This window comes from Rhincodon typus, chromosome 14 (genome assembly GCF_021869965.1).
Source record: "Rhincodon typus isolate 14 chromosome 14, sRhiTyp1.1, whole genome shotgun sequence".
Lineage (NCBI taxonomy): Eukaryota > Metazoa > Chordata > Chondrichthyes > Orectolobiformes > Rhincodontidae > Rhincodon > Rhincodon typus.
This window is the reverse complement of record NC_063345.1, coordinates 9,656,597-9,684,339: the sequence shown is the minus strand read 5'-3', so window position 1 is coordinate 9,684,339 and position 27,743 is coordinate 9,656,597. Positions and strand designations below refer to the sequence as shown.

Genomic DNA, 27,743 nt, shown 5'->3' with positions numbered 1-27,743 from the left:
TTTACCTTCTACACATTCCACACTATTAGAATGCACACCCCAGCAGGTCTTAGCTGACTTTGAACCTAGGATCCAATATCTATAGGCCCTAGAATCATTGTATTGCCTGAGCTACCCAGCTAGTCACATTCCCCAGCCATTTTTCCATAACCATCTTATTTCATCACCTTCAAGTATATATCCAGCTCTCTTTTGAAACCTCCCATGGCTTTCAGCCCATCAAGTTTGCACTGACCCACCAAATAGCACCCCTCCCCCAAACCCACTCCCAGACCAAACCCCCTCAAAATACTTCAAGGACACAGCCTTTTTATTTATTTGAAAGGCAAGTGTAAGGCAGTGTTCCAGATGCGATTCTATTAGTCATTAGGCTTTAAGCAAGACATACTTTATTCCTACAACACAGTTAAAATACAAAAAGAACTGTTATAACTTTAACTCTATTGAAACATTAAAGAAAATATTATTTAACTATTAATCATCACTGTTCCAACATTGCAGCATCCCATAAACACACCCTTGGCAAAGGCAAATTTGGCAAAACAGATTTTTCTCACATGCTATTCCAGTTCAGGAGAAAGGAACACCAAAACAAACAATCTAGCAGCAGAGAGAGAACTCAAGCTTTTTACTGCAACTGAGACAGCAAGCTATATCTGTCAGCTTCAACAGCTCATTCCAAACCCCAACAAAAAGCAAAATTAAAATCCTGAATCCGTGTGAGCCTGACTCCACCCACTCATGCTTCTTTTGTCCAGCAAAGTAAACATCGAGGGAGCTCAAAGCTGTTTGCCAACTGCTTCCGAAGTAGACATTCTGTCACATTCAAATTTACACCCAAAACCCTTTCAGTCCCTTGCTGAACAAAAATTGATTTATCTTCTCCTTAAAAATATTCAATAACCTCACCTCCATCACATTTTGAGTCAGAGTTGCAATGTCCAAAAACACTCAGAGAAACATTCCCCTTATCTCTGTCCTAACAAGGTGATCCCTAATTTTACAATTGTCCTCCCCAGTTCTGGACTCACTGAGAACAGTAAACATCTTTTCCACATCCACCTTGTCAATAAAGCTCAGGATCTTATACACTTCATAAAGTCACCCCTACTTCTTCAGTAAAAACAAATAAAAGCCAAAAACACTGTGGGTGCTGGAAATCTGAAAGAAAAACAATAAGCTGCTGGAGAAACCCAGCAGGACTGGCAGTACCGGTGCGGTGAGAAACAAAACTGATGCCTAATGAGACTCTTCTCCAGTGAAAACAAGCCTAGTCAGTCCATTCTTCCCTCATACGACAACCCATTCATTTCATGCAAATTTGTAAACCTGATAATCACAGAATTATTCCAGTGCAGCAGTTGGCCATTCTGCCCATCAAGCCTGTACTGGATCAAGTGCCAATATCCTGGCCTTTTCCCCATCTGCTGGTACACCGTTACTATCCAAATAATCAACCAACGCTCTCTTGGATGTCTTAATTGAATCTGCCTCCACTCTATTTCCATGCATTGCATTCTATCTCCTAACTACTTGCTGTGTGAAGAAGGTTTTGTCTTCACATCACTCCTGCTTCATTTGGACCTTCTCCATCACATTCACATGCTTCCAAGTGGACCAAAACAACACAGTGTGAATAATGTGGTCTCACTAATGCCCTGTATAACTGAAACATAACATCCTTAATGTTGTGTGCAATTCGCCTCATAAGAAAGATTAGGATTCCATTAACCGCTTTAACCACTTGCTTTACCTTGCATATTATGCACTTGAGCTTGCAGTTGTTCTCCATTAATCTGCTTTTTAAATCCTTCTTTCCAAAGTAAGCAACTTCACATTTTCCCACACTGTACTCCATTTATCAATCTGTTGCCCACTCAGCCTATCCATTATCAATCTTTGACCTTCTAGTATCTTCTTCCCTGCACCCTTGCCTATCTATCTTTGTGTTACCTTTGAATTTAATCACTGTGCCTTCACTCTAGCCATCTAAGCAATTGGTACGTATTGTAGAAGGTTGAGGCCCCAAACACAGACCGCAATGATTATACCCTGTCGATCAGAAAATCAATGTTTTATGCCTCCTGTCTCTTCTGGAAGCCAGTTAATCTTTTATTTCTGCTTGTAAGTTACCACCTCCTCCACATGCTTCAACTTTGCTCAAAAACTTTGCACTTTGTCAAATGCCTTCTGGAAATTCAATTCGTGTGTCTCTTATCAAAATGTATGCTACTCCTTCAAAGAACTCCAATGAACTGATTACACATCACTTCCCCTTCACAAAACTAACTCTTCTTGATAACCTTGATTTTTCATCCACCCCCCAAGTGACTAGTCCTCTTAATGTTCGATTCTAACACTTTCTTTACAACAGATTTCAAGCTAAATGACCTTAACAGTCACAGTCATAATTTCCAATAGTAGCAGCTTGAAGTACTCAGGCTCATCATAATTTAAGGTTGAAAACATTCTCAATTCTGAAATGAAAACAAAGTGCTAGAAAAACTCAGAAGGTCTGCAAACATCTGTGGAGAGAGAAACAGTTAACATTTAGAGTCTGAAAGGACTCTTCACTAAAAAGAAATCAAAACACCATAAGATATAGGAGCAAAATTAGACCATTTGGCCCAGAGTCAGCTCCACCATTCAATCATGGCTGACAAATGTTTCTCAATCCCATCCTCCTGCCTTCTCCTTGTAACTCTTGATCCCTTCAGTAATCCAGAACCTGTCTATCTTAGTCTTAAATACACTCAATGACTTGGCCTCCATAGCCTTCTGTGGCAAATGAGTTCCACAGATTCACCACCCTCTGGCTGAAGAAATTCCTCCTCACCTCAGTTCTCAAGGGTTGTCCCTTCACTCTGAGGCTGTGCCCTCGGGTCTCAGTCTCTCGTACTATAGGAAACATCTTTTCTACATCCACACTATCCAGGCCTCTCAGTATTCTGTAAGATTCAATGAGATCCCACCCCCGCCCCTCATCCTTCTAAACTCCATCACATCCAGACTCAGAGTCCTCAACCATTCATCATATGACAAGGCTTTCATCTCCAGGATCATTGTTGTGAACCTCCGTTGCAATGCCATCACCCCCGCCCCCCCATCCCCAAAGGACAGCATATCCTTCCTTAGATATGGTACCAAAAACAACTCTCAATATTCCAAATGCAATTTGGCCAGAGCCTTAGACAGCCTCTTGCATATCAGTGCTCTTGTGTTCTCGACCTCTCAAAATAAATCTGTTTCTCTCCTCATGGATGCCGCCTGGACTACTAAGTTTCTGCAGCACTTTGTTTTTATTTGAGGCCTCCTTTCTTATCCCGGCTGCCTGCATAACAGCCTGGCAACACTTACATCTTAGACTGAAGGTTCAAGTCCCACAAACTTCTTGAACATTTATCTAGATTGACTACATCAGTACAGTACTATAAGAATGCTGCATAGCTGAAAGTGCAACCTTTGGAAAAAGATGTTAAGCTGAGGCCAACTCCATCCTCTCCAGTGGGCTTAGAAGATGGCATGATACAAAGGCAAGGTGAATTCTCCTGGTGTTGTAGGTACATGGGATCCATCAACCAACATCAGCAGACAGAGCATTTGGCAACCTAGCTCAATTTTATAGGGTATCCATTCACAACTTGGCTCCCCACAATACAAATGATAATACTGATGATTCAAAAACAGGCCAGAAAATTCTATGAATGCAGATATAGAGAGATTTCTTTAAAAATAAGCACTTAAATTGTTCAACATCCACTGTTAATTTCAATTATCACAGAATCAGTAAAAGTAAAGCAGGACAGAGAGACAAAGTGATGAATTAAATTGAGGAATGGTCTGGTCAGGCCTCACATCGAGCAATGCATTCATGCTGGTCACCAAGTAACAAGCACACTCAAGCACCCGAAGCAGTGTGGAAAATTACCATTAAGCTGACCTCTAGTGTAAAATGTTTGAGTTGAGTTATCAAAAAGCAACAAAAGAAAAACTTGGATTTCTCAGGAAAAGGGATTTACTGGAAACCTGACCACACTATATATGCAAAATAGTTAAGGAATGAAGGTAAGTAAATATGGACTAACGTAATCTAAAGTAATACCATACAGGGTTAAAAAAGGTCATTTGAAGCTTGATGTCAACTGCTCTCAAAGGAATGGAGGGTTGCAGGAGAAAAGTTTAGAACAATTTTGGAGATAATTCAAAGCTACAATGGAGAGGAATGAACTGTATAGTCTATCTGATTGGGTGAAATGAGATGGAATAAGTGGCCTCTCCAATCCATAACTGCCTTGAAATCTTGCTTTCATACAGAACTATAAGCAATGTACTGTTCAGAAACAGTTTGGCTCAACAAGTCCATGCCAGTGCTTATACTTTGCACACACCTTCTCTTACCTTTCTTCTCCCAACCACATCAACATCAGTTCTATCCTTTTCCTTTCTCAAATTTCTATCTAATGCATTCCCTTTAAATGCATTACATTTTTCACATACAGAAGCTGCATGCATAGTGGGCATATTTCAGTTTTTACTTACACATTTACTGATGAGTTATAAAACTCATTTAAAGTTGATCAATTCACACCACAAAGATTTCAGACAGCATGAAAGTGTATTAAAGTACAACTTGCAAACTGTTCTAGAGTTTTGAGAGTCAAAGAGATATACAGCACTGAAACAGACCCTTCAGTCCAACTCGACCATGTTGCCCAAATATCCGAAATCAATCTAGACCCATTTGCCAGCATTTGGCCCATCTCCCTCTAAACCCCTCCTATTCATCCAGATGTTTTTTAAATGTTGTAATTGTGCCAGCCTCCACCACTTCCTATGGCAGCTCATTCCATACATGCGCCACCATCTGCATGAAAAAATTGCCCCTTAGGCCCCTTTTAAATCTTTCCCCTCTCACCTTAGACCTATGCCCTCTAACTTTGGACACACCCACCCCAGGGAAAAGACCTTGTCTATTTACCCTATCCATGCCCCTCATGATTTTATTAACCTCTAAGGTCACCCCTCAGCCTGGGACTCTCCAGCAAAATTAGCCGCAGTCTATTCAGCCTCTCCGTGTAGCTCAAAGCCTCCAGCCCTGGCAACATCCTTGCAAATCTTTTCTGAACCCTTTCAAGTTTCACAACATCCTTCCAAAAGCAGGGAGATCAGAATTGCATGCAGTATTTCAATCGTGGCCTAACCAATGTCCTGTACAGCTGCAACATGACCACCCAAATCCTATACTCAATGCACTGACCAATAAAGGCAAGCATATCAAACACCTTCTTCACTACCCTGTCTACTCATGACTCCACTTTCAAGGAACTATGAACCTGAGGTCTCTTAGTTCAGCAACACTCCCCAGGACCTTACCATTAAGTGTATAAGTCCTGTCTTGATTTGCCTTTCCAAAATGCAGCATGCAAATTTAACTCCAATCGCCACTCTTTGGTCCATTGGCCTTTCTGATCAGGATCCTGTTGCACTCTTGAGGTAACCTCCTTCACTGTCCACAATACCTCCAATTTTGGCGTCATCTGCAAATTTACTGACCATATCTCCTAAGTTCACATCCAAATCATTTATATAAATGACGAAAAGCAGTGGACCCAGCACCGATTCTTGTGGCACACCACTAGTCACAGGCCTCCAGTCTGAAAAGCAACTCCCTACCTCCCCTCTCTGTCTTCTACCTTTGTCCCAGTTCTGTACCTCTTTATTTTATGCATTAATGGGATGAGGGCATCGCCGGCTAGGTAGTTCATCCCTAATTGCCCAGAGGGCACTTAAGAGTCAACCACATTGCTGTGGGTCTGGAGTCACGTGTAGGCCAGACCAGGTAAGGATGGCAGTTTCCTTCCCTAAAGGACATTAGTGAACCAGATGGGTTTTTACAACAATCGACAATGGATTCATGGTCATCATTAGACTCTTAATTCCATTTATTGTTATTGAATTCAAATTCCACCATCTGCCATTGTAGGATTCGAACCCAGTTCCCCAAAACATTAGAGACAACAAGGTGTACAGCTGGATGAACACAGCAGGCCAAGCAGCATCAGAGGAGCAGGAAAGCTGACGTTTCGGGCCTCGAGCTTTCCTGCTCGGCCTGCTGTGTTCATTCAACTCTACACCTTGTTGTCTCAGATTCTCCAGCATCTGCAAACATTATCTGGGTCTCTGGAGTAACAGTCCAGGGATAATACCACTAGGCTATTGCCTCCCTCCAAATAGTTAGCTCTCCCTCCAATTTGTGTGATCTAACGTTGCTAGTCTACCGAGAAGCCTTGTCAACCGCCTTACTGAAGTCCATATAGATCACATCCACTGCTCTGTCCTTATCAATCCTCTTTGTTACTTCTTCAAAAAACTCAATCAAGTGTGTGAGAAACAATCTCCATGCACAAAGCTATGCTGACTATCCATAATCAGTTTTTGCCTTTCCAAATACATGTAAATCTTGTCCCTTAAGATTCCCTCCAACAACTTGCCCATCACCAATGTCAGGCTCACCTGTCTATAGTTCCCTGGCTTGATCTTACCACCTTTCTTAAATAGTGGCACCATATTAACCCATCTCCAGTCTTCCGGCACCTCACCCGTGACTATCGGTGATACAAATGTCTCAGCAATGCGCTCAGCAATCACTTCCCTACCTTCCCACAGAGTTCTAGGGACTTCTGTTATCTCATTTTTGAAGGTTTCCTATTTTCCAGCTGTCCCCTACGAACATTCACCCCCAAGCAACTTTTGAAAGTTCTTGCTTAATACCGTCACAATTGGCCTTCCTCCAATTTAGAACTTTAACTTTTAGTTCCAGTCTATCCTTCTCCATCATTATTTTCAAACTAATAGAATTATGGTCACTGGCCCCAAAGTGCTCTCCCACTGACCCCTCAGTCACCAGCCCTGCCTTATGTCTCGAGTAGGTCAAGTTTTGCACCTTCTCTAGTAGGTAATCCACATACTGAATCAGAAAATTTTCTTGTACACACTTAAATTCCTCTCCATCCAAGCCCTTAACGCTATGGCAGGCCCAGTCCATGCCTGGAAAGTTAAAATACCCTACCATAAGCACCCTATTATTCTTACAGATAACCAAGATCTCCTTACAAATTGGTTTCTCAATTTCCCGCTGACCATTTAGGGGTCTATAGTACAATCCCAATACGGTGGTCATACCTTTCTTATTTCTCAGTTCCACCCAAATAACTTGCCTGGACATATTCCCAGGAATATCCTAAATACAGCCATAATGTTATCCCTAATCAAAAACGCCACAACCTCACCCCCACCCCCTTTCAATCCTTCCAATAGCATCTATATCCTGAAATATTAAGCTGCCAACCCTGTCCATGACTAAGCCACTTCTCTGTAATTGCTGTTATCCCAGTCCCATATTCCTAACCATGCCCTGAGTTTATCTGCCTTACCAGGAGACTCCTGCATGACCTGCCTCCCTCTCCTACCTTTCGCGGAGGTCACCCATCTACCTGACTTATCTTCAGTTTACCTCTCACTCTTCAGCTGCCATCCATCACACTCCCTAGATACTGTAAATTCCTAATTTCCTGTAACTACTGTTGACACCAATACTGTAATTTATGTCTACCATGTTTTATAAAATGTAAATTAGCTTATAAAATTTCAAGGAATAACTCTTGTTTCAGTCTATCAATCTCTAATTCCTCACAAATTACTTCGCAAAATTTGAAAGTTTTTTTTTTGGAAAGCATTCACTTTAAACTTTTTAATTGCCTGTTTGTAAATAAACAAATCACGTCACTAAAATCTCAGCTTCAGTGTTTTGCCAGAAAACGTTTTATAAATAAACATCACCGTATGCACTATTTATGTAGAATACTAACTTATTTTAACATAGAGAACTGTGTATCGGGGCGAGCTGATAGAAGTTTAAAAGATTGTAAAGTGGACAGAGTGGAAAGTATGAGATTTTTTCCCCCAGGATGGACCGGTCAATTGCTACAGGACACAGGTTCGATATGGAGGAGTGGTAGAGTTTAAAGAAGATGTGCAAAGCAAGTTTTACACACAAAGGGTGTTGGGTGCCCAGAACGTGCTGCCAGAGGTGGTGGTGGAAGCAGACACAACAGCAGCATTGAAGAAACACCTGGATGAATACATCAACAGGGAGGGAAGAGAGGGATACGGATCCTGCAACTAAAGACAGTTTTAGCATGGAAGAGCAAAATGTGTCAGCACAGACTTGGAGGGCTAAATGTTTCTGTGCTGTACTGTTCTTTGCTGTTCTGGGGAAAAATAATTTGCATATTTAACATAGCAAAACATTTCAAGACACTTCACAAGTGCGTTGCCAGTGAAAAGCTGACACCAAGCCACTGAAGGACACAAAGGAGATGGCCCAAAGCTTGTTGAAAAGCAGTAGGTTTGAAGGTGCAACTTAAAAGGAGGGAAGAGAGAGGTACAGACAGAGGCTTAGGGACCCAGTTCAAAAGCTCAGAGTTAAGGCTGATTAATACTTGGACTCCACTGATGGAGCAGTTAAAATTGGGGAATCAAGCTGCTAAACACTGGGGCTCACAAAGATCTAAACTCTTAGGTTTAAATTAGTTCCAGTGATGGTTCGGGATGCATCACAGTTACCACTTGCAAATTATTGTTTTAAAAAAAAAATCAATTTTTATCATTCAAACTAATCTCAGATCTCAAGTATCACACCATCCAGGTGTGACAGCATCTGTAGAGAGACAGGGAGACAGTTGCTCTGCACAGATGCTGCCCGAGCCGAGTTTCTCCAGTACTTTCAAATCTCCAACATTCACGGGGTTTTGTCTTTGTATACCACCACCCAGACAGAACACTTTGACAGAACATTTTTCATCAGTTTCAAATCAGATATGATCAATAAACTGCTTAAGGTCATCTTTATCATTACAGTTGCACTTTCTTGGCTTTAATTCAAACACTGATATGCCTTAAATTTCTTTGAAATAATGAATAACAAACAACGGCCTTTATTGACGTAAATAATTTTAATATACTCCAATAGAAAACAGCAACCTGCAGAATTCATAAAAGATTCTGCTATGCAAAAAATAAATCCAAAACCTGCATTTTTTTAAAGACTATGATCACTGTACAATTCTGAACAGACATAGCAGCAGATATAGTAAAATGGAATGACCCACTGTTACACAGTGCTACAGAAATCAGTCATTGCCACTATTTTCACATCTTCGTATATTCAATAGGGTGACAAAAATTACACTAAAATATCAAGTGGCAAACTTATGTACAGCCCTGCAAGATGGAAGTTTCATGCCAATATATTTTATACCACAAGACATGACTTTTACAACAACGATTATGCAGTATTCAAGTAGTTAATTGGTGGTGCAGAGCCTAAGTACTGCCTAAAGAAAAGAAACATGCTGAAGATTTTCAACTTGCACTCAAGACAGAAGATTGCCAAATTTCAAAAAGGAACAACATTTTAGACTGCACAGCATGGTTAGTCAACAAAGTGGATTCCTTATCAACCACTTGAGCATTATAGATTGTAGTTGCCACTGAGAATTGGTATTCTTGCTTCTGTCCTGATGAGTGCAAGATACAAAGCTTTGCCAAAATGTTTCTCATTTCCAGCAGTATTCAAGTAGTACTGGTTTGGCTTTTAAAACGCAATCCCACAAGTCAGAACACGCATTATTCCTGCTACTGGACAAAGTAACTTTGATACACACTATTGTGCTTGAGGCTGGGAGCAAAACTTTCATATCCAATGCTCCCTGAAGACACCAGCCTCATGAATATATCTCATGGGTTAACATCAGCCATAGTGCGGCACCTACCGACATAATTGTCGGTTCTTCTGATAGAGCTGTGAGTGGAAATAATTCTACTCTGATATGCAAATTATTATTTTCAAATTATCAGATTACTCTCTCTCACACAGAGATTTTACACACAATTCATGTCCCAAGCTTCACCTTCAGAACTGTTCAAAGAAAACATTAAATTAGCCAACTCTTCAAAACAAGCAAAAAATAACTCCACCGTTAGGGATAATTAATTTCCCATACATCTAGATGAGAAATTCCAGCACAGACAAATCCATGTGCAAAACAAAAGGGTTTTGTTTTATCTTTCTCATCTAAAACATTCAACACATTGCCAAGTCATTTTTTTTTACATACAAAAGGTAATCAGTTACAACTGAACCAGAAGCAACAAGGCCGCAAGGTTTCAACAACAGTGTAACTTGGAAAAAGGCCACCAACGTCTGCTCTTTGGAGCACAGCAATTATCTTTTTTTGAATTGAAATCTGATGTGATCTATTAATGCTTCTCCATCATTTTTCCTTTACACATGAAGGTGTGCAAAAATAATTGATTCCCTTGTGCTTAATATTAGATGCAAAACACTTGTTTTGACACTTTTCCTTCACGTTGTTAAGAACGCAATAACCTACAGAAACAGAAAGTGCTGGAGAAACTCTAGTCACTAGACTCAAAATGCATTTCCTCTCCGCAAATGGTGCAAGACATGTTGAGCTTCTCCAGCACCTTTTGTTTCAGATCTCCAGGTTCCACAGGTCTTCATTTTATATTAACCTACTTTACAATTCCTCTCTTTTGCTCTGCATGAAATCTACTGACCTACCAGATTTACAGTAAATATTGCACACAGCATATTATTCAGCTATTTCCCCTTTTACTGTACAGCATACGTAGCATTGTTGCGGCAAAGAAAAGGAAATCTGGGGTCCAGGGAGACATGGGAGAGGGGGTTGGTTCAGGGGAAAGGGGTTAGACTAAGTCATTGGAGTCAAAAGGTTAACTGTTTTCCCTCCACAGACGCTGCCAGATAGCAATGTTAGAGGAAAGGGAGTGATCTTCATGGCAAATTAAAGACTTTCTCATTTAAAAAAAAAATGTTGACATTGTCTTGGAAGGTGGGACCCATCTCACTTTGGTCTCCATTCTCAGCATGTATGGTTACATTCCACACATGTAGTGGTGGTTCACTGGAGTTATAACTTCCAACTGATCTTCTCTCGCTGCAGAGCTCAAGTAATACTGGGAAGCAGGCTGTGAGGAACTTTCAGCCCAACTCCCGTCAACGATGAAGAATGAATACCACAGCTGTGAAACAGACATCAGGCCAAGAGGAAGGCCTGGATCTTCAACAGAACCTCTTCAGATTATCCCCAGTGACAATATCACAAGTGGTCTGCTTGGTGGGAAACTTGACTTTGAAAGTCTTGTGTCAAAAGGAAATGAGACTTTGTAAACAAAATTTTGTTCCAACTATTATATTTTCCCCCTCTATAAGCATGAGGTGAGAGGGGTATTTTCAATAATATAAATATTCCTATTAGACTTTTCTTCTCCATTAAGTCTACTCTGAAAAATATCATTGGACTTGTAAGGAATTTCTATGCCATAGCCTTTGCATACACCAGGACCCATATATGGATAAATGCATCATTCAATAAAAATGTCAAAAGCTGACTGAGCTAATCATGCAATTTGGTAATGGCAGGTAATTACTCCACTGGTGGCAACAATTATTGAACATTGCCAAACTATCCAAAAATTTCACATAATAACTATTTTGCAAGTAAAGAATCAAAACATGAATTATCTTAATACACATGTATATTTCACAGGCAATATTTCAAATACCACAGTGATGCACAAATAATGAAATATATTTCCACTAAAATAGTGCTATGGGAGTATATATAGTTTCAAAAGCACATTGTTGTTGCCAGGTCATTCAGATACGTTATTGGCTACATTAGTTTTCTGTACAAATCAGTGTTCAGCAGCTTCAATAAAATTACTGAGATGTCTTAAAAACACGAAATAAGGTATAGAATGTTAAGTTGTAAACGGAAATCATCCCTCTTTATCTCAAGCTTTCAGTTCCAGTCTTGCGGCTGGCTAGTGTTATAATGGATTATCTTTTAAATTCAACATACAATGCTATTTTACACTTGGTCACATTAAGATGTCCACATCTGCTTCATGGTCTTCTTCTGCCACTTTCACAGAGAGCACTTCCTCATTTAGAAATAAGCCACTCAGTCTTTCTTTCCTTGCTTGTCGCTGCTCTTTCAACTGACGCTTCCGCATGGCTTTCTGTTGCAGCTTACGCTGCTTGGATCGCTTCTGTTGAACAATTGGGAAGGATTGGATTGAGAAAAGGTAGGAAGAAAGGTACGAGTCGTCTCACCACATTCATCCTTTTTTTTAATAAAACAGGTAGTCAGCTATTTAAGCCACAGAGTTAAGGTAATAAAAAGCAGAGTATCTCATTGATCAACTTGCTCCCGTGCGCGGCAGGTAAAACTCGATAGTCCAATGTGACGGACAAAGCTCAGAAAACATGCTGTTCTTAACCACTTCTTCCATGTCGCACCACACAACTCTCACTTTTGGAGAGTACAAACCCCATGTATTCTTCTTCTGAAATAAACTGATAAACAAATCTGATTTCTCCATCCGAAGGAGATCATGATATGCTCCTGCTACTCAAAAGTGCAGTGCTTTGATTTTCGTGATATTGGCACACGTTTGAGTTCGGTGCCAAAGGAAGAAGGGTGTTGATTCAGATTTTTCTGATGAAACAAATTTCGCAGCAGCTTTCCTGATGGATCTTCACTGCATTACTTGTGCAATCAGGGAGAAAGAACCTGTGGGAACATTTGCATGTTTTTCCCAACTTGCTCACAGTCATCATTTTAACTCAGTGACAAAAGTCCAGTTTTTAAACAATTATCTATTTAGCAATATTGCAGTACAAATATATTTTTTAAACAAAGACTTGGGATCGCTTACAATTTTTCCCAACGTATGGATATGCAAGAAAGGCAGTGAAACGTTAAATTTATTCGGCCAGAATTTAGTGTCAGAAACTGCACAGTTCTGTACAATGCACTCATCTTTACACCGATACAAAAAGACAAACTGGATTACATACAGCACCAATGAAAATCAAAAGCACAGGTGACCCATGAGCAACATTTAAACTTGTAAAAATGATGGTTTGGAATTAATGAACCCCATACCTTTGAGTCTCTTATTCTCTCAGCTGCACTTGTGGACAGGTTACTGTCGCTGTGCGCTCGGCTCATGTTGGCACTTGAAGCAGATGCAGAGTTACAACCACTGGATCCAGTGCTGCTGGCTGAGCTTACCATGCTGCCACTGCTACTACTGGCTCCACTCAAACCGCTGACCCCACAGCCAGTATAACTACCTCTTCTCCAGCTTTCACGTACAGAGCGCTGGCGGGCACCATGCTCTTTGATGTAATTTCTTACCTGAACGGGATACAATCCATTAATTGGAACAGGTCATTTATTATCATGGTCACAAACAGAATTTACACTTATTTTAACCATCTGCTGCGGCTTCTAAAACAAAACAATAGCTTCTATTTTGAACATCGCCAAACTACTCACATTTCAAAGGTTTCACATAATAACTGTTGTGCAAGTAAAGAATCAAGACACAAATTCTTTTGATGTATATGTATATTTTACAGACAGCATTTCAAATACCAGTGATGTATAAACAAAGAAATACATTTCCGCTAAAATGGTACATTTCATTTTAGTATTATAGGAATGGAACATAGAAAAGTACAACACAGGAATGGGCCTTTCGGCCCATGATTATATGCCAAACATGACGCCAAATTAAACTAATTCTTTCTGCCTGCCCTTGGTCCATACCATCCATTCCTTGTATAATCATGTGCTTATCTAAAAGTCCCTTAAACCCACCTGAAGTATCTGCCCCCACCACCTCCCTGGCAGCCCATTCCAGACTCCTACCATACTCTGCGTAAAAAAAACTTTCCCCCTCTCACCTTAAACACAAAGCACATTGTTATTGCCAGGTCATTCAGATACATTGTTGATTACACAAAAGTCAGTGTTTACATTTAAGGTGTCTAAGCTTTCAACTTAACTTTTCTGCTGATTTGCAGCTTCACTTTCGAAGCAGCGTTTTCCATCACTGTTAGCTCAGCAAAACATCAATTGAATGGAAGTGCTTTTTGTCTGCATCACATGCTAAACCACAACAGATGCATGGGAACACCACCACCTGCAAATTCCCCTCCATGTTGCACACCACCCCAACTTGGAGCTACATTGCCATTCCTTCATCGTCACAAGGTTAAAATGTTGAAACTCCCTTCCTAACAACACTGTGTATTTACCTGCACTCCAAAGCCTGCAGTGGTTCAAGTGACTCACTATCACCTTATTCAGGGCAATTAGGGATGGGCAATAAATGCTAGCCCAGATAGGGATAGCAGTGCCACAAATTTCTAGATCAATTTCTTTTCAAATCATGGTGGAAATGCTCTATAGCTTTCAGCTTAAAAATCTCTACAAAACAAAATATTTTCAATAAATTACAGTGAAATACTATAACGTATATCAACTTGAACTGTTGAGATTCAGCTCCAGAACAAATAACACTGAGTCCCTTCCTGCAGGTTCTCACAAGTTACAAACTGCTCTACAAACTCCCAATAAACCCCCAAAAACACAGGTCCTGCCCCTCTACACCAGTGCCACCTCCATTCCACCAACTTAAAGTGCTCCACCAATGGGGGAATACAAGTTTTGTTCTTGCAACTTTGATACAGATAGAGTTTTGAACCATCAGGTTGCACAGGTAGAGTTTAATCACCTGCCCAAATGCTCTGGAGAAAGAGAACAAAAACTGCTTAAATTCTTAAACAAGCATCAACCAGAGTGCACACGCATTTGCAGCAACAACTGAACATACCAGTGTATTCTCCTAAAAGCACTAGACAATTAGAAGGCACAACGCCACCAGACTCTTGTCCAGCAGCCTGCAATTTGAGAACAGATAACTTCATTCTAGGATAGTGTTTTGTAATGAGTGCTTTCTAACGTAATTCTGATCAGCTTGTGCGTCCATATGTCGTTGAATTATAGTTAATGTTTTCTAAAATGCTTATATTATACATAAACATCTAATTCTGCAGAATACATCCATAATCATTGTTATACAACCTTCAGGGTGGTATAACGTGGACAAGTTGGACCCTGGTCTTTTGTCATAGCAACTCCATTGCGCCTAATGTAACAATGGTTGTGGGAACAGTACAAGGATTGTTGAACAATGGCATTGTTCTACTTTGTGCAGCACCCTGTTTAAGACAATCATAAATATTCTCTGTTTTTACTTCAGTTTCAGATGAAAGTGGTCCAGTTAAATCAGTGCTATAGCAATGTTTAACTTGTGCAATGCTGCTATTAAATGTTTTTGAGGTATGCTAGAAAATACTGCAATTGTCGGTAGAATGGCAGACTTCACAAATTTGTAAGCAGAAAATTGCAGGAATTTGAACTGGAGCTGCAGTAATAAGAAACTTAATTCTACCAACAAACACAGCACCCACAAACCTTTACAAAAAGGGGTAGTTCAAAAACAAATCTGGGGCGGCACGGTCGCTTCGTGGTTAGCACTGCTGCCTCACAGCACCAAGGACCTGGGTTTGATGCCATCCTCGGGTGACTGTCTGTGTGGAGTTTGCACATTCTCCTCGTGTCTGCATGGATTTCCTCCAGGTGCTCCGGCTTCCTCCCACTGTCCATAGATGTGCAGGCTAGGTGAATTGGCCATGCTAAATTGCCCGTAGTGTTCAGGGATGTGTAGATTAGGTGAGTTATAGGGATGGGTTTGGGTGGGATGCTCTGAGGGTCGGTGTGGACTTGTTGGGCCAAAGGGCCTGTCTCCACACTGTAGGGATTCTATTCTATATTCTGTAACAATTAAAATTATTTACAATACAAATTAATGATCTGGTTGAGGCAAGTGATCAAGTTTGCAGATGACAAAAATAGATGGAAAGTGGTAGGGCTGATACAGTATCTGCAAAGGAATACAGACAGGTGGGGAAAACTTGACAGATGGATAATAATATGGGAAAATGTAAGGTTATGCAATGTAGCAGAAATAACAGGGAAGCTGAATATTATTTAAATAGGGAAAGACTGCAGAAGGCCGCAGCACAGAGTGATTTAGGGGCCTTGTGCATGAATCATAAATAATTAGTACACAAGTTCAGCAGGTAATAGAAAAGCAAATGGAAAGACCCCAAAATGCATCTTTATTTCAAAGGCAATGGATTGTAAAAATAGGGAAGGCTTGTTAAAACAATACAAGGTACTAGGTGACATTTTCAAACACTCCTCCAAAGGTTTACATAAAACTTAGATTACTGCAATTGCTCCATCATTAATACAACTGTTTAACATGCCAACTGGGTAAAAAATTGGCTTTATGGTAGGAGACAGACGATGGCAGTGGAGGGTTGTCTTTTGGACTGGAGGCTTGTGACCAGCAGGGATCGTTACTGGGTCTACTTTTGTTTGTCATTTATGTAAATGATTTGGATGAGAATATAGGAGGCTTGGTTAGTAAGTTTGCAGAGGACACCAAAATTTATAGTATAGTGGACAGTGAAGAAGATTATCTAAGATTACAAAGAGATCTTGATCAATTAGGTCAATGTGCTGAGGAGCAACAGATGGAGTTTGATTTAGATAAATGAGAGGCATTTTGGTAATACAAATAAGGACAGGAGTTATACAATTAATGGTAGGGCCTTGGGTAGTGTTTCAGAACAGAGAGACCTAAGGGGTCATGTACATAATTTATAGGAAGAATATTATTAAACCAGAGAGGGTTCAGAAAAGATTTACCAGAATATTGCCGGGAATGGAGGGTTTAAATTATAAGGACAAGCTGTTGTAGGCTGGGACATTTTGCCTTTGGAGCACAGGAGGTTGAGGGGTGGTCTTAATGACATTTATAAAATCATGAGGAGCATAGAAAAGGTGAATGACAAGGGTCTTTACTTTAGGGTGGGGGAGTTCAAAACTAGGGGGCATATTTTGAAGAAGAGAGGAGAAAGATTTAAAAAGGACATGAGGGGCAACATTTTTTACATAGACAGTGGATTGTGTGTGGAATGAACTGCCAGAGAAAGTGGTGGATACAGGTACAGTTACAATGTTTAAAAGACATTTGGATAAGTTCATGAATAGGAAGTTTGGAGGGATACAGGCCAAGTGCAGGCAGGTGGGACTAGCCCAGTTTGGGAACATGATCAGTGTGGACCGGTTAGACCAAAAGGTCTGTTTCCATACTGTATGACTCTATGGCTCTAATTGGATATAACTGCAAACTGTGATGTACAATTAACATTCACTTGCTAATAGAAAGTTTAATTGTAAATTGCAAGCACAAGGACAATATTGGCTACAACCCCATGAAACTTAAACTTGTATTACAGAATCGAATAAAAGAACCAGAGAAAACAAATGAAATAAAAGTAGATTGTTACCTTTATAGAGAAATAAAAAAACCCAGCATCCACAAGTGCATTAATCCTGACAGGGATATACACTTATGGCTTTCATTAAATACACTTAAATTTGATCTTCATAGTTACCTGTTTTAGCTTTTCATCTGTTAGACAGTTCAGCTCAATTATAAATTCACTGTCTGTAGGGGAAATCTGAGCATTTGGATCAATAATTTTGATAATGTCCAGCTGTTCCCGCAGACCCATTTCTGTACTGACTTTACGACTCAGGTATTCAATATATTCAACCTAAAACGAGCAGAAATGATAAGCAGGTAAACATTTACAATCACTCGCAATTAAGATAAATTGTTCAATACATGCTCTATTTGCATTCAGTCATGTAGTGACAAATTTCATTTTTATGATTTACTTTCTTCTCTTTGTAGTCATGTTTTTGAATTTAAAATCAGTTCTGGGAACTGTCTGATTTCTGAATACAACATTTATCATTGTTTGAGCAATGCCCGAATTAATGAAAATAGGCAAGAAACTGAAGTTGATAAATAGCAAATAACGTTCACAATCAACGTTTAGCTCCAGAACTGGTGCAATGTTTAACTTGTGTAACATTCCTATTAAAGCATTTTAAGACATTCTATACAATATTGCACCGGTCAGTAGAATGGCAAAATGTACATAGTTGTAAGCAGGATATTGCAGGAATTTGAACTTGAACTGGAGCAGTAAGAAGCTAAATTCTACACATAAACAAACAGCACACACAAATCCCTACAAAAAGTGGAAGTTAAAAAGCAGATAGAAAATAGCTACAATTATTTACAATATATATTAATGACTTAGTTGAGCGAAGTGAATGCACTATCACACAAAAAGGCAATTGGTGAGGATGATGCATGAGTGCAGAAGGATATAGACAGCTTAAGCAAATGGGTAAAACCTTGGCAGATGGAATATAATGGGAAAATGTAAAGTATGCCCTTTGGCAGGAAGAATACAGGAGCTGAATATTATTTAAAAGGAGAAAGTCATTAGAAAGCTGAAGCGAGGAGGAATTTGGGGGTCCACGTTCATGTATTATGAAAAGCTAGCATACAAGCTCAGCAAGCAACAAGCAAATGGAATGTTGCCTTTACCCTTCTTTCAAACAAATCGAGTATGAAAACTGAGAAAACGTGCTGAAAAAATATAACGCACTGGTCGCACCACACCTGTGAACAATTTTGGTCCCTTTACCTAAGGACTGATATACTGGCCTTGAAGGCAGTGCACAGAAGGTTCACTGGGTTGATCCAAGTATGGAGGGACTGTCTTATGAGGAAAGATGGAGTAGGTTAGGTCTATATCCATTGGAGTTTAGGAGAATGAAAGTTGACATTATTGAAATATATAAGATGCTTAGTGGGCTTGACAAGATAGATGCAGAAAGCAGTTTCACCTTGTGGGAGAGTGTGGGACCATGGGGCATAAGTTCAGAGTCAGGGATTATGAGACATGAGAGGAATTTCTTCTCTCAAGAGGGTAGTGAAGCTGTGGAATTCTTTACCACAGAGGGTACGGAAACAGGGTTGCTAAGTGTATCCAAGGCTGGGATAGACAGAATTCTGAGTATTAAGGGAACTAAGGGTGATGGGAATAAGACAGGAAAGTGCAGTTGAGGATAATCAGATCAGCCATGAAATCATCAAATGTGGAGCAAAGTTGATGAACCGGATGGCCTATTTCTGCTCCCACAATAAACTATCTGACAAGTATTTCATTAATATTAATATTTCAGTACACACAGTCTCTCCTAATTATATTGTTGGGTCACATGGTGGAGGATAAAGGCACAAGAAAGGAAAAATCAAATAATTTAGATATGCAGACCCACTGGCCTGTCAATGATACCAGCTTCTTAGTCATTGGATTCATTTATACAACATGGAAGAACTGTTGATCTCTGCTGAGCTTTCATATACAACAAGATAAATCATTTCTATAGTCTCTTTCATGACCCCAGGGCTTCCCATGAAGTACGTTAGAAGACCAGTGACTGCTATAACGTAGGGAACACAGCAAACAATTTGTAAACAGTAATAAACTGATGATCAAATAATTTGAGATTTAAATCATGGGATGAAATGCTGGCCAGTACACTGGGGGAGCTTGCTTGCTCTTGAAAGTCATGCAACTTTCAGACTTAATTAGTTCAGCTTTTTCTGGGCACCATTCAGGTCGGCCTCAGTAATAGTTTTGATTTGAAAAGTCACAATTCGTAACACTTTTGGAAACTGCACCACTAACTGAACAAAAATTACAATATTTGCATGAGAAAGGTGTTTGAATTCGGTTTGTATTAATTTTAAAAGTAGTACTTTAAGAAAATCAGATTACATTACTGCACTTGTGATATTCACACAGAAAATAAAATATTAAATACATATCTTCTATTGTTATACTTTATATATTTCTGATCCAGTATTTTTATAAAGTGGAATTCGCTGTTCTCATCCAATGAAGTACAGCTGGGTCAATTTAGCATATAACCAAGTAATCTCCACATTAAACAATAAACTTTAAAATTAAGATCAACCACCCCTCCCTCAGAAATACCTGCTCATCATTAGACATTGCACTCCAAGGAAGCTCATCTAAACTTCTGTGTTGTTTGCTTCTTCGCTTTAAAACAGGGCAAGAACTTGGAATGCTAGGAACCACATCAGACAAGACATCACTTCCACTTGCAAAATCACTGCCAGGCAGCTTTGAAAGGAAACAAAAAACCTCAAGATCAAATTAATATGAAATAGTTATAGAAAATGATACACCAAAACCTAGAGTCAAGACTTGTCACTTTTTATGTTTATGATTCAGAATAGTGTCAGCATTTAAGTTGAATATACAATCTCAGGAAGTGCAAACTCTACTTAAGACAAAACTATGGATTGTGCATACGGTGAAAAGAACTTTTGAAACCTTTCAATTTTCCAAGTCAGTAAGGCAAGGCTAAGGTGGCAATGTACAGGAACATGCTCAATAAATAATTTCATAGTCACAGGACACTGACAATTTGCTTTAACACTCACTTACTTTTTAAAGAGACTGCATAACAACAACCCCACACTCCCCATCCATCTTTTGAAGGTACTGATTGCTATTGCTACATTGCTGACAACCTTTGACAGTAAAGTCAGCCAGCTATTCCACCGAGGGAGCTTTGCAGCACTAAATGAGATGTGTATCTTCCAGCAGGAATTTTAAGCAGAAGCCAGTAGCTGGAAGTCTGAATGATGTTCTCTTGCTAATCCAGGGTGTCCAGGCAGCAAACATGATCTGAGACGGGCTGGCAAGCACTGCTCCAAATCAAGGACCACTGCAGGATCGCAGGTTGCCAGCAGTTCATTTAATAGGTTATTTTAAGTGGAGAGAGAACGAGGGCAAAAATATCCACAAAAACATGTGTTAGCTTTTTGTACATGACGGACGTTGGCAGCAAGACATCTGCCAATCCACACTACAAAGTAACCTGAAATTCTTGTTCTAATAAGCAACTGACTATTGTTGGAAAGTCAAAGAGATGAGCTGTTGAAGCTTTTCATCTTGCACTCACCAGGACAGATGCAAGAATAACAAATTTCAACAGAAGCAACAATTTATATTTAAAAACAACCTGATCTCAACAGATCTGGGATTGTATCTTGGACCTTGTTGATCTAGGCTGCTCACGCAATAAAACTCGTCATGAATGTGGAGAGTTTAGTTAAGAATTCAATATTCTTATTTGTTTAATCTTTTATGGAAAAAAATACATTAATCACACATTCCTAAGCCCAAATTTGCACGAGGAAAATTGGCAGTAATTGACTTATTCTGGATATGGAGCATGAAGACGTGACCTTATAGAGGTTTATAAAGTCATGAGGGGCATGGATATGGTGAATAGCCAAGGTTTCTTTCTTAGGGTAAGGGAGCACAAAACTAGAGGGCATATGTTTCAGGTGAGAGGTGAAAGATATGAAATGGACAACTTTTTTCAAGCAGAGTGTGGTGTGTGTATGGAACAAGCTGCCAGAGGAAGTGGTGGAGGCTGGTACAACTGCAATATTTAAAAGGCATCTGGATTTGGACATGAATAAGAAAGGTTTAAGAGGGATATGGGCCAAATGCTGGCAAATGAGACTAGGTCAGATTGGGGTACCTGGTCGGCGAGGTGGAGTTAGACCGTAGGGTCTGTTTTCATGCTGTTTGAATCTGACTTGAAAACAAATTTGAATCAAACCTACATTTGAAAACAGGAGTAAGGAAAAGATGCTTCAGATGAATTGGACTGTTTATACAGTATTGACTCTGGGACACTCATTCTTTTAAATCTCACAAGAAACCAGTTTTCTGCTTGAAAACATTAAACGCAAAGTCATACCTCCATGAAAATATTGGCATAGAATGAAAGGAATCACAATGCAAATGGTTTCAAGTATGCACTGTTAGCTTTTCAACACACGACCAAATTTCTTCTTCTCACTGATATTCTTTATTTTCAAATTCTCATCCAAATCCATCTTAAGGGATGGAAAAAGTACCTACCATAATGAATGATCAGAGCATGTCTCAAAGTGTTTCCCTGCAAACTTGAGCACAGCAAGATTTCACAAACGACAATAAGTCAGCACCCAGATAATCTGGTTTTGATGGCTACTGAGTGATAAACATTGGTCAAAATATTGGGAGAACTCCTGCTTTGCTGAGTTTTTGCATCCAACAGAGAGAGGTAGGCAGTGAGTCAGTCATTTTAGAAACAGTGGATTAAATAATGCAGCACCAATTCATATACCATGTGAGCGTGAAACCAGTCTGCTGCTTTCTCCCGGTGGTGAGTTTATTAGATATTGTTAGTTTATGTCTTAACTGCTGATTTACCAACAAATTCAAGAATGCTTTCACTATCTACTCCCTCTAAACCAAAAAGAAAAAAATCTAACAGACCTCCATGCTCTGCAAAATTTTCTTTCTTCATAACTTCAAATTCTTGAGATCACTTTAGCAAATTTGTACTTAATCTCTTCTAAATTTGAGATATATTCAGATATCATGATGCTTTGCTTGAATGAGTGCTCAAAACAGACTTAATAGAACCATGAAAAGGAAATAGTTCTGGCTAACTCCTTCAGAAAGCACTGATGCAAAGAGGCTAAAGGCTACTTTCCGAGCTGTATGAATATTCAATTCTACAACTGCAGGCAAAAAAAAATCGTTCTGGCTCACCTGCCATTCGAACTCACTGTCTGACCAATCCCAATAGGTACTGATTGAAGAAGATACGTCACTACAGACACTACCCTCTGGAAAGAGGTCAAAGGATGCATTCTGAGTGAATTCCTGATCATCCAGCAGGGAATAGCAGTCTTCCTGATCACCACATGAAACAGACGAGAAGAGTTCCTCACTGCATTCAGAGCTTGCTACACTTGTCCCACAGGAAGTCAAATTCCACCTAAGTTTGAGCAGAAAAATGTTTCAATTTCTTGAACTACTGGTGAAAAGTAACAGCCGCATTACTCAATTTTAAAATAGAAGTACCTTAAATATATATTTTATACATATTTAGATCAGTGCTGGTTAAGTCAGGAGCTCAAACAAATAGCTCTGAACTCTGTTGGCAATTCATTTCTCCTTGGAGAGGAGTCATAGAAATGAACGTATAAGCTAGTTATCCCACTGGAAGATGAAAAAAAATTGGAAATTCCTTGTCACTATTACTCAAACAAACTACTCTCCTCCCTCACTGATTCACACCAATCCAGAAATTGCTGGATGCTACACTCAAGGATACAGTAACTAAGACACCACTGTCTGAAGCTAAAACAAAGGACAAATTGCAGAATTTCCACAGCTGTATGGTTGTGTATATACCCACTGCACACATCTGATGAGAATTACAGATGCAAACAGCAGCGCAGTTGCCAGGTAAAGGAACATTCAGCAGAACAACATGGCACTCATTAACAACAAAAAAAAATTCCTGGAAAGACTCAGCAAGTCTGCCAGTACCTGCAGAGAGAAAGCAGAGATAAAGTTTCAGGTCGAGTGACCCTTTTTCAGAACTGACACTCATTATACTATAAAAAAAACTTTCCATCAGCTGATCATACTGTGACCATATGGACAACAGCACGATAGTTGGCACCGTAAGTAGTACAGATGGTAATAAAGCTGCATAGGGAAAGCAGTACATTAGGTGAGTGGGCAAAAACTGGCAGAAGAAATGCAGGTGGTCAGTGACTAACAGAGCTTCCAAGAATTGCAACCTTCATGGAAAACAGATGGAATTGGAACTCAGGATTTCCTGTCAAACTGCATCCCACTCCCTCCTAAACCCTCAAATAAAAAAGGTCCATTTGTTGGGAATGCCATCCATTCCCCCGATCTTGCAACCCTGTTGCCTCCCGCCTCCCAAGCTTCTCCATAAACACGAAAGGCTGGGGTTAGTCTGTGGGACTGGCGAGTTCAGGAAATGCTGCCAATGTCTCAGGCTGTTTAAAGCTTGGGTCTGGGTTCAGACATCGCCTTCAGGTCTGTAGTTTTGTGCTGTGCCTCCTTCCTGCTTGGACTCTCACCCCAGTGCCTGCCAGCATAGGGCCCATTTGTAGAGTCCTAGGTACTGATAGTGATGTTGGGGATAGGCTGGTACAGGGGATGACTCTGGGAGTTGCTGGGGTTGTCTTGGCAGTCTCAGAGATGGGGTAATTCTTGCAGACATTTTCTACCTCCCAACACAAATACTGCAATACTCCACCTGCCATCCTAGAGGTGCTGTATGCAGTCCCCTGAATTCCTTCAGTCCTGAAGAAGGGTAATACCCGAAACATTGACTAGTCCTTTCCTCCAGATGCTGCCTGGCCTGCTGTGTTCTTCCAGCCTCTTGTCTGTCTACCTGGATTCCAGCGTCTGCAGTTTTTTTTGTTTCTAAGCAGCCCCCTCATGGATAACTGGTCATCTCCTCCAGGGCCAGGCTCATGAAAACCTGATGCCAGGAAGGAACACACATTGTGAAGGAGGCACTTCTTTAGATTTAGTGGGATCAGTGCAATCCCCGATTTCACCTCTCTCAGCTGGTGCAAATGTGAGAAGAAGGAGGTCACTGACAATACAGAGCCCATTGTGGAAGCCTCCACAGGGTCGGCCAGCAAGTCCCACTCATGGTGAGCACCTTCACAAGGGCCAGGTGCATCACCTGATTCGTGCTCAAAGAAAACTGCTTGGCCATACATTTTCAACATGGCAACAACGGCAGACAGGCCGAATAAGGCAGCCACTGCCCTGGGCCACATCTCGATGCTCATGTCTGGCTGAGTAGGGGCTTTTTGTAAATAACTGAAATGGTGACAGAACCGCCAAGACAGTGGGGGCCAAGGAAGTGCAGCTGCCGCCAGTGACTTTGGTGTGGAAATGGAAGTCACCATTATGAAGAGAGCTTTGCCTAACCCTTAAAGAAACAGCTCCAACCAGGTGTGTAGAGTGACTCAGAATCAAACAGGAGTTCTTTCCAAGCAGACACAGCCCAGAGAGCAGTTGCTTCTTAATACCTGTTAGTATAATTAACAATGACTACCAAACAGTTATTGGTCCAAGCAGTGATTTCCAAAAGCTCTAGTCCAGATAGCAAGGCATACCAACTTCCCTAGTCCAAGCAGCAATTACTTTCAAACAGATCAAGCCAAGCAGCAATAGATTTCAGTAGCTCCAGACCAAGCAGCAGCAAACTTCTACCTCCTTCCCCATCTCAGCAAGGTGCCACCTGAACTCCAAGGTCTCCCGGGTCAGAGATAGGGACAACATTACAGCACTATAAGAGACCTACTGAATTCATCTCTTAGACATTTAGTCTGTTCAGAGACGTCATTAAACACCTCTAGAGGAGGTGGGACTTCTGGTTCAGAGGAAGGGATATTACCACTGTGCTACAAGAGGCTCTGCTCAAATACAAGTTCTGATGAGCATCAATCAACTCTGGAGCTTTTCTGGTTGATCCAAGGGCTCTTTTTTTGCAGTGGTAGTATCCCTACCCCTAGACCGAGAGATCTGGGTTCAAGTCCCACCTGCTCCAGAGGTGTGCAATACCATCACTGAACAGGTTGTTTAGAAAAATAGTTTCTGGTTGATCTAAGGGCTCTTGTGGTCCAGGGGCAATGCCCCAACCTTTGAGCCAGGAGGCCTGTGTTCAAGTCCTACTTGCTTCAGAGATGTGTCCTAATGTTTCTGAACAGGTTGATTCAAAACTATGTGGCCTTTACCTCCAAACCCTGAGTCCTTTGTTCACATCACATCTGCTTCAGAAATATATAACAATATCTGCAAACAGACTGATTAGAAAATATATTACAATTGACCTTCGAGGGCTCTTGCGGTGAAGTGGTAGCATCCCTATCTTGGGACCAGAAGGTCTGCAGTCAAAATCCCACCTGCCCCAGATGTGTGTCATTCTATAATCCAACCTATTCAGGTATCTTCTGATTGATCTCCAGTTAAAGGGACCTGCATTTTGAACACTGTATTTGTGTCTGTTGCTTAGTTTGCTTTCTAATCTATGAGCCTTATGCATTACCCAACTTCAAAAAAAGACTTTTTTTATTTAAAGAAGCGATGTGTTAAATTGCACAAATATATTCCAATACTGTCTTACCCACACACAGCTGCAAACAGACAAGGGAAGAACAAAGTGTAAAGTGCTGATTTTTAAAATTCTTTCCTGGGCAAAACCACCATCTGCTGCCCTTTCCTTAACTGCTCATGAGGTGGAGGTACAGATGACACAAAGATAGGTGGAAGAACAAATACTGTTGAGGAAATAGGAGGCTGCAGAAGGACCTGAACAGGCTAGGAGAATGGGCAGAGAAGTGGTAGATGGAATACAATGGAGGCAAGTGTGAGGTTATGCACTTTGGTAGGAAGAATACCACTATGGCAGCTGGTGAATTTGAACTTAATTAATACAATCTGGAACTGAAAACTAGTTTGAACGATCATCATAAAATCATCTGCCATCTTTACTTGTTCTGGCCAACATGTGACTCTGGAGCCACAGTAATGTAGTGAATTCTTAACTTCCTTCTTAAGTAGCCAAGCAAGCCATGAAGTTCAACGGCGATTAGGGATGGACCAAAGAATGCATTCTTTCTTAGTGCCACCCACACTCAGGAAGGAATAAAAGAAAGGTGGTAGTGAGAGCATTAGTACTTATAAAAGCAGCTTAACTTAGTAGGAAAAGGCAAGAGAAAAACTCATCTAAATTAAAATACTGTCACAAACATGTACTGAAGGGCCAATAGTAAGAAAATAAACTTGGGGGCAACCAGAGAAAACTATTCCATGTAATTCACCAAATAACAATGTCTGATAGAACATTTTTAGTCAAACTCAAGTTCTGCAAATCTGCTTCTCGTGTAAATATTAAACAGAAAACACTTGCCTCTTCTGTAGGATAGAAAATGCACAAAGGGGAGGTTACACGATCATCTAATCTTGAAACATACATTACGGACAAATGGAGCAATAAGACTTGTCATGAGTAAAGGTAATACCGGATACTTGGCTTGATGTTACCTACCTGTTGGTATGGAGTCTACGCAATGGATCAGTTCTGTGGCATGATGAAAGCTGACAGCCAAAATCACTAATATCAAGGCTGGCAACGTCACTTGTGTGTCCCCTTTGTGGTAACAAGGGGAATGGTTCATCTGGTGCTAGGAACTTGCCATACAAATCATCTGACATTTTTACCGAGGTAGAGACCTGTCAAGAACAGATAAAGATTTTATAGTGTTGATGTGAATATATTAAACCTGCAGCCTTCAGGCAATGGTATCATCTCCACTAAAAAGAATCATACAGAAGGCTATTCGTTCCATCACGTCAGTACTGGCTCCCAAACGACATACCCAGCTCATCCTACTCTCCAGCCCTCTCTCTGTAGCCACATATAATGAGACCCATACCCCTGCACATTTCCCCCTTATTATGATTATATGCCATGTGTCTATTTCATAGGAGCCTTGTGACCTGTAATTTCTTAACACCAAGAACTTGGTTAAGCCTGTAGGACAAGTTACTGAATTGATGAATATTGAGTGTAGACCCAGAGATTTGAACCGAAAATCCAGGTACATACCACAGTAGAGTGCTGCTACCATCAAAGAAATGAGTTTTAAGATAAAACATCACGTGGACATTAAAAACCCCATGGCACTGTTTCAATATGAAGCAGCAGACTTCTCCCCATCGTCTTGTGTACTGCTAATCACTCAATCAACATCACCAAAATTGATTTCTTAGCCATCAGCACAATACTCCTCCTGAGAATTTGCAGTCTCCAAATTGGTTGCCATCATTCCTACAA

The 27,743-nt window shown here is 40.4% G+C and overlaps 1 protein-coding gene across 2 annotated transcripts; it reads right to left on the bottom strand.

Annotated features, from left to right (window-relative positions):
* Window positions 1–8,999: 8,999 nt before the first annotated feature.
* fam199x (family with sequence similarity 199, X-linked) lies at window positions 9,000–27,173 on the bottom strand. 2 transcript variants are annotated; one of them, XM_048605223.1, is made up of 6 exons: window positions 26,955–27,173; window positions 22,613–22,841; window positions 19,964–20,113; window positions 17,495–17,656; window positions 13,059–13,313; window positions 9,000–12,683 (listed from the first exon to the last, which is right to left on the bottom strand). In XM_048605223.1, exons 1-6 carry the CDS (start codon window positions 27,119–27,121, stop codon window positions 12,669–12,671), a joined length of 978 nt encoding a protein of 325 aa, XP_048461180.1. In that variant the 5' UTR covers window positions 27,122–27,173; the 3' UTR covers window positions 9,000–12,668. The 2 variants fall into 2 exon arrangements, with proteins under 2 accessions (XP_048461180.1, XP_020374139.1); XM_020518550.2 differs by having other exon boundaries at window positions 9,000–12,159; window positions 26,955–27,172.
* Window positions 27,174–27,743: the final 570 nt, after the last annotated feature.